This window comes from Anas acuta, chromosome W (assembly GCF_963932015.1).
Source record: "Anas acuta chromosome W, bAnaAcu1.1, whole genome shotgun sequence".
Taxonomy (NCBI): domain Eukaryota; kingdom Metazoa; phylum Chordata; class Aves; order Anseriformes; family Anatidae; genus Anas; species Anas acuta.
Genome location: NC_089016.1, coordinates 4862345 through 4873201, shown reverse-complemented (window position 1 = coordinate 4873201; position 10857 = coordinate 4862345). Strand labels below are relative to the sequence as shown.

The 10857-nt window shown below is 48.9% G+C and overlaps 2 protein-coding genes across 2 annotated transcripts; one reads left to right on the top strand and one right to left on the bottom strand.

Annotated features, from left to right (window-relative positions):
* The first annotated feature begins 710 nt into the window (after positions 1-710).
* On the top strand, positions 711-1673 carry LOC137847073 (olfactory receptor 14A16-like). The gene has a single exon (XM_068665330.1). It carries the CDS (start codon positions 711-713, stop codon positions 1671-1673), a length of 963 nt encoding a protein of 320 aa, XP_068521431.1.
* Positions 1674-6018: 4345 nt separating this feature from the next.
* On the bottom strand, positions 6019-7070 carry LOC137847400 (olfactory receptor 14C36-like). Its single transcript, XM_068665676.1, has one exon. It carries the CDS (start codon positions 7068-7070, stop codon positions 6087-6089), a length of 984 nt encoding a protein of 327 aa, XP_068521777.1. The 3' UTR covers positions 6019-6086.
* Positions 7071-10857: the final 3787 nt, after the last annotated feature.

Sequence of the window (10857 nt, the reverse complement as noted above, 5' to 3'; positions counted from 1 at the left end):
AGCCTCATCCTGTCCCTCTCCCCATAGCTGGGCAGGGAAAGAGAGGAGTTGTGCATTCACACTCAGCACAGTCCGGGCTCTTTTTCAGAGCAACCTCTGGGGGCAGTCACCCCACACCAGAACATTTTGCCTCCGAGCATTTCTACCATTTCTCTGATGTTACGGGGGAATCTAAATCCTAAAGAGGTACAGAAGAAGACACTTTTGTTGCACTTTCTCTTCTGGAGAGCAGAGAGTGAAGTTTTACTTTCATCTAAGGCAGAAAGGGTACTTCCAAGCTTTTAAAATACCATTACACATACAGTACCTGGGTAAAAGGTGTGATAAAGGGAAATTGATGTGAAGACAGTCTAACTTATCAAAACAAAGAGGTATGCAAATGACTAGGCCAGTTGTGCCTTCATGAGCCTGCTTTTGGTTCTGATATCATCTGTGAAGGAGGGTAAACTAGGATGAGATGAATCTGTCTTTCTTCCCATATACAGGCTGATGGCCAATATGCCATCATCTCTCATGGTGCTAAATAGGGAAAACCCTCACTGGACCAAATGCCACTCATGCTATTCAGGGACCCAACCACTGAAAACGTCTCCCTTCACATATAGGAAGCCCCATGAGTCCAGTGTGAACATGAATGAGTCCTCTGAAGTCTGCCTTAATATCTCCTTCTGTTTTCTTCTTGGACAGGTCACCATTCCCTGAACCACCAGATGTCCAACAGCAGCTCCATCACCGAGTTCCTCCTCCTGCTGCCATTCGCAGACACGCGGGAGCTGCAGCTCCTGCACTTCGCACTCTTCCTGGGCATCTACCTGGCTGCCCTCCTGGGCAACGGCCTCATCCTCACCACCGTAGCCTGCGACCACCGCCTCCACACCCCCATGTACTTCTTCCTCCTCAACCTCGCCCTCCTCGACCTGGGCTGTATCTCCACCACTGTCCCCAAAGCCATGGCCAATTCCCTCTGGGACACCAGGACCATTTCCTACTCGGGATGTGCTGCCCAGGTCTTTCTTTTCCCCTTTCTCATGTCAGCAGAATATTTTCTTCTCACTGTCATGTCCTATGACCGCTACGTTGCCATCTGCAAGCCCCTGGACTACGGGACCCTCCTGAGTAGCAGAGCTTGTGCCCAGATGGCAGCAGCTGCCTGGGGCAGTGGGGTTCTCAATGCTCTGTTGCACACTACCAATACATTTTCACTTCCCCTTTGCCAAGGCAATGCTTTGGACCAGTTCTTCTGTGAAATCCCCCAGATTTCCAAGCTCTCCTGCTCAAATTCCTACCTCAGGGAAGTTGCACTCCTCATATTGAGTGGTTTTCTCTTTTTGGGGTGTTTTGTTTTCATTGTTATGTCCTATGTGCAGATCTTCAGGGCTGTGCTAAGAATCCCATCTCAGCTCGGAAGGCACAAAGCCTTTTCCACATGTCTCCCTCACCTGGCCGTGGTCTCCCTGTTTATTAGCACAGGAATTTTTTCGTACCTGAAGCCGCCCTCCCTGTCCTCCCCATCCTTGAATGTAGTGGTGGCAGTTCTGTACTTGGTGATGCCTCCAGCAGTGAACCCCCTCATCTACAGCATGAGGAACCAGGAGCTGAAGGATGCCCTGAGGAAAGTGATTTCATGGACATTTTTCAGAAGTGATAAACTTTTTCTCTCTCTCCACAAATGACTCACAGTCTGTCCCATGACAGACCTGTTTGTTTGTAGTTGCTGTTACTGTTTTTTTATGCATATAATATGTATGATTTATTAATATACATTAATACATTCTTTTCTGTTGCTTTTGTTTTAAGTGGTTACCCTGTTCCTTCACAACTGTTTGGTTTCCTTCCACTTCTGCTGAGGCATCAACCTGCTCTCTGTCTCCTGGAGCCCACATAAAGTATGTATCTGGGTGTGAGCTGACTCTCTCATAGCCTCTTTGTGATATCTCTGCATCTGAGGTAAAGGAGGTGTCTGCAGTCTCTGTGGAGGCAATGGGGATGCAGCAGGCACAGGCAAGGGAGACCGACGGGGGATTCCGATCATCCTCATGCATATCTGAACATACCTAGTGCCTTTGGAAATGCTCCATAATCCTTCCAAGCATCCTGCATATCTAAAGACCCCTGGGGAAGGAGTTTTGGCAGCACTCATTCCCATCCATCTGGGTGTGGTGGTTTTACCATGCTGGGTGGCTGAACTCCACCACACCCGCTCTCTCACTCCCCCTCCTTAGAAGAGGAGGGAAAGAAGTAAAGCAAAGAACAACTCACAGGTTGAGATATGGATAATTTAATTAAAGGGAAAAGTAATTATTAAGGAAAGATTATAATTAATTTAACAATTTAACTAAAGGGAAAAAAGGGGAAGGAGAAAAGGGAGGGGAAAAGGGAAAAGGGAAAAGAAAACAAAACAAGTAAAGGCTGGGTGGAAGTGCAGAGGAAAGAAATTACTCTCCACTTTCCACTTATCTCCCATAAGATTCTGACAGAGATGCTGATGAAGCCTGGGCAGAATGAGGAGCCAGTGAGGTGGAATGGAACATGCCCAGACAGCTGGGCTCACAGTCTTGTGGTTCACAGTCTATTTGGAGGTCTGTCACTGTATGGATCAATACTGTCTCCAAACCTGTCCTTTCAGACCTCAATTATTCTATAATTTTGTGATCCTTTTTGGGAAATCAGAATTCCTGGGCATCTCTCTGAAGTGCCAGCGCACTGATGTGTACAGGATGTAGAAGAGAAGAAGGAACCAGAGGTCTGTGTGTGGTTACAGAGATCTCATCTTGGATAGCAGAGTGGCAGCCAGCAACAGGAGTGCAGCCAGGGTTGGACAAGCTTGTAAGGCATGGAGGGGGAGCAGACATTACTGTGTGAGAGCAGCAGCAATGCAAGGAGCTCTGCCCTGGTGTTGGTGATGAGAGCTCAGGGGTGTGGATTTAGCAGGCAGACCAATACACATGACCTTGTAGTTGGTGTCACCTAGAGACGTCCTCTAATAAAAAAAGCAGCAGAAGGCATGACCTTCCTCAGACAACTGGAAAATGCCTCATGTTTACAGGCAAAGGTCCTCACGAGGGAAACTGAAAGACACCAATTCTGCTAGAATACCCACACAACAGAGCACAAGCCATTTAATGGTGTCCTGGTTTCAGTTAGGAAAGAGTTAATTTTCCTCCTAGTAGCTGGTAGGGTGCTATGTTTTGGCTTAGGATGAGAAGAGTGCTGATAACACGATGTTTTAATTGTTGCAGATCAGTGCTTATACTAAGCCAAGGACTTTTCAGCTTCTTGCTCTGTCCTGCCAGCGGGCAGGCTGTGGGTGCAGCTGGGAGGGGACAGACCCAGGACAGGTGACCCAAACTGGCCAAAGGGGTATTCCAGTATTCCATACCATCTGACATCATGCTAAACAATATGTAGGGGTGTCCAGCCGGGGTGGGGAGGCCGGGACTGCTCGGGGTTAGGCTGGGCATCGGTGAGCGAGTGGTGAGCAATTGCATTGTGCATCACTTGTTTGGTACACATTATTATTATTATTAGTATAATCATCATTATTGTTATTATTATTATTGTTATTATTACAATTGTAATTATTATTTTCCTGTCTTAATAAACTGTCTTTATCTCAACTCACAGGCTTCACTTTCCCATTTCTCTCTCCCATCCCAGAGCGGGAGGGGGGAGGGTGAGCGAACGGCTGTGTGGTGTTTAGCTGCTGGCAACGTTAAACCACAACAAATGTGTTTCTGGAGAGCATCAATGCTGAATTTATGAGCATACAGAGATAATGTTAGGACAGCCAAAGCCCTCCAGGAATTGAATCTGGCTAAGGACATGAAGAACAACAAGAAAGACATCTACAAGGAGATCAGCAGTGAAAGGAAGGCTGGAGAAAATGCAGGCACACTGCTAAATGAAGGTAGGGCCCTGGAAGCAGAGGACATCTAGACGGATGAGGCACACAGTGCCCCTTTTGCCACACTTTTTCCAACCCTTCCTTCTAGAATGTCAAGTCGTTGAGATCAGAACAAAAAAAGACTGCAGCAAGGAAGCCTGACTTTGAGTTGTGGAGGATCTTGTTAGGGAATCCTTGGGCAAATTCCAAAGAATGTGACTGGGTGGAGTCAGTGAGAATTTATGAAGTGGAAACCATGTTTAACCCACCTGCAGACTTCCACTAAAAGATGTCCTCAGATCATGGAATTTTGTGGTTTAAGGGCACAGTAGAAGTTGTGGAAGCAGTAGAAGTTGTCTAAACTTGTGTAAGGCTTCTGACACTCTCCCCTAACACCCTCCTAGAGAAGATGATGAGGTATGGACTGGACAAATGGAAAATGAGGTGGACTGGACCTTTGCTCAATGTCTGGTTTCAGAGGGTTGTGACCAGATAGAAACAATTCAGCTGGAGGTCACTCATGACTGCAGCCTACAAGGATGCAATACTTGGCCAACTTTGTTTAGTGCCTTCATTAACCATCTGTACAATGGGACAGTGTGCACCCTCAGGAAATTTGCAAATAATATGGATCTGAGAGCAGCGGCTGACACACAAGATGGTTGTGCTGTTCTTTAGAGGAACCGTGGCAGGCTGGAGAACCTGGCAGAGAGGAACCACGTGAAATTCAGTGAAATGTTCCAGCAGGAAGTGAAATGTTCCAGCAGGAAGGACACCCAGCACCAAGACAATTCTTGGGGCCAACCAGCTAGAAATCAGCTTGGTAGTGAAGGACCTGGGTTTTCTGGTGGTCAACAACATAAACAGGAGCCAGCCATGTGTCATTACATCAAAGAAGGCCTCCAGCACCCTGGGCTTCATTATTATGAGCCTTGCCAGCACATTGAGGGAATTGGTCCTACCTCTCTACTCAGCCCTGCTGAGGCCACACCCAGGGTGCAGTGTGCAGATCTGGTCTGCCCTGTGCAAGAAAGACCTGGATGTAGTGCAATGTTTCCAGTAAATGCCAAAAAGATGCTTGAGAGACTGAAGCATCGTCAGATGAGGAGAGGCTGGGAGAGCTGGGAGTGTTCAGCCTGGAGAATGTCTGGGGGGTTCTTGTCCATGTTATGTGAAGACCTGATGAAAGGATATCAGATAAGGCAGCCCGAGTCTTTTTTGTGGTGCTCAGTGACAGGACATGAGGCAATGGGTACCAAATGAAACATCGGTAATTTCACCTGAACAGGAAAGCCTGAAAGTGGGCTGTGGTGCCCATGGGGTGATCCCGCATGGCAGTGCTGGTCTGGGTGGGAAGCAAAGCCAGCCAAGTGGAGGTTCCACCTGTTAATCCCTCTCCCCAAGGCCTATGGATATGGCAGGAGACTGAAGGGATGATGGTGCAATGCCAGTGACTCTAGATGTGACCGCTGGTGGTACTTCACTAACAATGACATGAGTCACTGCCAGTTTCCCTTCCCTGTGCCTGCTGTGCTCCCACCCTCTCCTCTAGGGCTGCATAGTCCTTGTTTACCTGGGAATACTTCAGGTTAGAACTCACTTTATCCACACAGATGCATGGATTCAGTGCTTTCTTTTTTGCCACTACCTTGTCTGATCTCTCACTTTGCTGGAATCTGGTCACCACAGGCTCACACTGTCCGTGGAGGTTTTCCTGGGCTCTCCTGGCAGATACAGGTTCTTCTCCTCATCTGCATGTCATATGTATGACAATCCTCAGTATGTAATACTGTGACCATTAAACATGACCATGAACTATTTGCTTATGAATGCAAAGAGAAACAGTCCCTTCTGGGGAGCAATTCCTTGCTCTCACTTTCGAATAAGAGGCAAACCTTCAGGCAGTGAACTGGGGAAATCTGTTTTTTTACAGAAATGCAATGGGAGAGTACACACTGATAGGCTTCAAGTGAGAAAATACAGGTTCATTCCTTGGTAGCAGTGGAAGGAATACAGATACTGGTGTAGGAGCAGAAGAAGCATAAAGAAAAAAAATACTACTAATAATTGATAATTATTAATTAATAATCAATTAATAGAAATATACTAATAATGAGGGGAGAAAAAAAAAAAAAAAAAACACAACAACAAAAACTCAAGGACCAAATGGCAAATACTGGGGAGAGAAGGAGGAACGTTACGACTATTGAAAACAATCCAGAATAACACTTTCCTGATAGCATAATTGGGAACATGTACAGATATGAACAATATATGAAATCACTTTTATAACAGCTCCCTTGAGCTCCTTGTTCCTCATGCTGTAGATGAGGGGGTTCAGTGCAGGGGGCATCACTGAGTACAGAACTGCCACTACCACATTCAAGAATGGGGAGGAGATGGAGGGGGGCTTCAGGTAGGAAAACATGGCTGTGCTGAGAAAAAGAGAGACCACGGCCAAGTGAGGGAGGCACGTGGAAAAGGATTTGTGCCGTCCCTGCACAGAGGGGATCCTCAGCACGACCCTGAAGATCTGCACATAGGACAGTACAATAAAAACAAAACACCCAAACCCAAAAAAGGCACTAACAATGACAAGTACAATTTCCCTGATGTAGGATTCTGTGCAGGAGAGCTTGAGAATCGAGGGGATTTCACAGAAGAACTGGTCCACAGCATTGCCTTGGCAGAGTGGCAATGAAAATGTATTGGAAGTTTGCAGGACAGCATTGAGAAAGCCACTGCCCCAGGCAGCTGCTGCCATCTGGGCACAAGCTCTGCTGCCCAGGAGGCTTCCGTAGTGCAGGGGCTTGCAGATGGCAATGTAGCGGTCATAGGCCATGACAGTGAGAAGAAAATACTCTGCTGACATAAGAAAGGGGAAAAGGAAGACTTGGGCAGCGCATCCTGCATAGGAAATTGCCCTGGTATCATGAAGGGAATTGGCCATGGCTTTGGGGACAGTGGTGGATATGCAGCCCAGGTCAACGAGGGCGAGGTTGAGGAGGAAGAAGTACATGGGGGTGTGGAGGCGGTGGTCACAGGCTATGGCGGTGAGGATGAGGCCGTTGCCCAGGAGGGCAGCCAGGTAGATGCCCAGGAAGAGCACGAAGTGCAGGAGCTGCAGCTCCCGTGTGTCTGCGAATGCCAGGAGGAGGAACTTGGTGATGGAGCTGCTGTTGGACATCTCAGGCCTCTGAGCCTGGGGAGCTTTCAAGATGGAAAAAACAATGACATGTTAATACTGGCTCCCCAGTCTGAAATCTACTTCATTTCTCCTTGACCCTCTCCCTGCCACACTCCCTCACTTTTCATTCAGCTACATGAGTGATATTTAATGATGTTCAATATGATACTTAAGGATCAGGGACCTCCGCCTATTGGCTCAGGAAGAAGCAGCCTTGTCCTTCTGCAGTGGGTACATCAGAACATGGCAGGGGCTCCAAGTTATATTTTTAGAATTTGTCAGATGAAATCAATGCAGAAGGGCATATGGGCTGGTGTCCTAACAGGCCTAAAGAATGTGGAGGGATGAAAGGACTTCTAGGATTTTTTGTTTTTTCCTACACAACCTCATCATGCCCAAGGAATGTCCTCTGAAGTCAGAAGTCCTGAGGATTTCTGCTGCACTCACAGTGAATAGCTACGAGAGCTGAGAGCTAAAGGGATTCACTCTGGCTGAAAGCAGGGTGAGGGGAGATGGCTGGGCTTGTGCCCAACGGCCCTGATCTTCCAGCTTTTGTTAATGGAGGGCAATCACAGTTATGGCACCCTGAAAAGAGGGCAGACTGCTGAGAGTAGAGGCGCTCACTGCCAATCCCTCCATGTGCAGCCTTTCTCAAGGTACCTAAGCAAGGTCTTGGCACCACACATCTTGCCAAGGACACCTATCAGTCATTTCACCAGTCCAGCAGCACGTCCTTGCATGCAGTATCTCTTTGCTTCTTCCTGGTGCATTCACATAACAGAGATACTACAGAAAAGATTTCTATCCTGCAGGGCAGCACACACCTTGGAAGGACATCCCAGGGAGACAGACAAGTGTCCTAATGATGGTGTCTCATTAAGGGAAAGTCAGCTCATTCCCCAGCCTCACAGAATGCACTGCCCACAGCCCAAGGCTGCTGTTCTCAGCCCCCCTGCACCACAGAGGGAAATGGGCACGTGGCTGGAGAGATGCACCTCTGCTCTGCTGGAACTGTGGCTGCAGAGGACGTGCTTCATGCCCTGGACACACAGCAGTGACTGCAGGGGCTTTCCAGTGTGGGACAGGAGGCAAGAGGGCTTGCTCAGAGGAAGGGGGCTGCAATGTAGGGAATAATACAGACTTTTCTGAGAAGTTCTCCCTCTGACTACAAATCCGGTTTTTCTTTCTTCTCATTCCCTAATCATATTTCTTCTGCCTGAAGATTTTATAACTGGGGGATGTTTCCATGTCCCATGGTCTTTTCCCATCTGTGTTCAGAGCCCTCCTGCCAACCTCTTTGCCCTTCAGAAACCAGCAGTTCCCAGAGCACTGCCTAGGTGCATATCCATCTTTGCAGATAGAAAACAGCCTGTCAGAAAGCCCTGACAGGTACAGCAAAGTTGCCAATGAAGCTGGCCATAAACAAAGGAGAGGCTGTAGGCAATTTATAAGCCTTCTACAAGCCCACTGATCATCAAAGGAACAGTTCAGGAATCTTAGAGATGTGTTGGAACTTGACAGTTCCTTTTCCATTTCTTTCTGCAACCTCACCCAATCCTGCAAGTGCTGGAAAGGGAAAAAGAAGCAGAAAATTCCTGACTTGACTGTCCTCATGGAATAAATAAATAAATAAAAGGGGAAATACCCTTTGGGTGTGCTGTGTGTCTGAGAGTAGTCCACCCCAGGCAGCAGCCTCCCACCAGCAGCAGGACCCTGCCCTAGTGGAAGGGCTCCTTCCACCTGCAGCTTCTCCCCACAGCGCCCTGGGCAGCTCCCCGGGCAGGCTGAGTGCTGAGCCTGGCAGGCGGCAGAGGCCCTGCCCCGGCACACAGCCCCTGGGGCACAGCAGGGACCCTGCTCTGCACCACAGCCCTGGACACCCCTGCCTGCACCCCCGGCTTCTCCTGCCTCCACGAACTGCGGCTGCATTGCCCTCCAGCCAGAGACTTACCGGGTGCAGGGCTGGGAAGTCTTCTCCCGCAGGGAGCTCTGGGCATGCTGCCACTTCTGCCTGCCTTTAAGCACTGTGTCTCTGCAGGCAGTGCCCCCAGCCCTGCTGCGCTGTGCAGAGGAGCTGCTCCTGGGCAGAGCTGTCTCTCTGCAGCGCTGCCCGCTTGCCAGGAGCTCCCCTTGGGCCCAGGAGCCCGGCCCAGCTCAGCAGCAGAGGCCCAGCCCAAGGCCTCCCTTGCTCTGCCCCCCACCAGGCGCCCTGCACATGGCCCTGGGGCTGCAGGGAAACCTGCTGGGAAACAGCCTGAAGGGATCCCTTGGGTTCCCTTCCTCACATGGCACATACACTTCTTCACACCAGTGTCATTTCTCCTTAGAGAACACCAATTAAGTGTGACAATCACATCTTCTTGTCCCAGTATCAGTGTGGACATGAAGTCATGGTCAGGGACTGATCTCCTTCATCCCCACTTCAGGAAATAATTCAGCAGTCAGTCAAGGCATCTCATGCTGGTTGCTATTCCTGGGGCTGGAAAGGGATCTCAGCTCCCTCCCATGCCTGCCACAGACCCACAGGAGCTGGGATTCCTCAGGCCTCAGTTCAGGTATCCACAACATAGGCAACTTAATGTGAATTACTGGGCCACAATTGCTCCTTAGTGGAGATGGAGGACAGGCAGGAGCTGTTCAGATGGAAATACCTGCTGAAATTTGAGGTTGATCCTTTGGTCTGATGGGACATTCCTTGGGCCAGCTGAAATGGCAGAAGATGCCACATGTAGGACAACTGAACCTGTCCCTACTCCTTATGTTCAGGGCAGCATGCAGAGGCTGTCAGCAGAGCAAAAGGAGTCATGTGTCACAGGCAGAGCTAAACCTATTCTGTTCTCTTTTAAATGTTCTCTTTTTTCCTTTCTCTTCTACGTGACCCTTGGCTGTAATGGCTGTTGTGTCTCGGTCATCTCCACAGGGCCTCAGCTCTCACCAGCCAGGTCTCCCTGCCCTTCGTGCCTGGAGGCAGGACTCTGCAGGGGTACAACAGGTGGTGGGTGGGGATAAAATCCGTGGTTACTTTGCAAACTACACCCTTAACAGTCCATGGGACCTAGGGGCCTGCATCCAAGGGTACAGGGAGAGTGTTCTGGCCTGGAGGTACTAGCTCATGATCCCAGGAAGGGATCAGACAGCAGCATCCAGGTGCTGTAAGAGATCATTTAAATGCTCTTAGAGCTAAGACTATAAGGAGAGAAGACTATAGATGATCTGTTGAATTTGGTGTGACTTCATTCTAGACACAATACTCCACCGTTAGTCTCAGATCTCCATCACATGTTTGCACTGATGCTATGGGATTATTAAAGGTGAACAAATTTTGCTGATCAGTCCTTGGCTCTGCTATTGATGAATCTGCATATATATGGGAATCAGGGAATCTTGGGTGGTGCCATAATGCCACTGGTGCATCATTTGGGTAGCTACTGGCACGTCGACCCTCAGCAACCCCACAACTGAAGGATCCTGTGAGGCACCGGGCAAGGTAGAAAACTGTTGAATGTGCATAAATCACCATAAATCACCTCCAGCATGGCCAATTCCATCAGATACGGGCTGCCTCTCTCCCTGGTTGTCCATTTGCCTGGGTGACATACAACATCTTCCTTGAAGGGATACCTTTCCTTTACACCTGACAGGAGTTACCTCAAGAGAGGGAGGATTTATGCCCCCTTTGCAATTTGTTTGTCAATGCCCCCTTCCCTGGAGAGGGATCCCAGCTGCTTGGCTTCCCTGCCCTCTAAGTCCAGGCTACCGGCCCTGTTATCCACGTATCAGAGCAGCC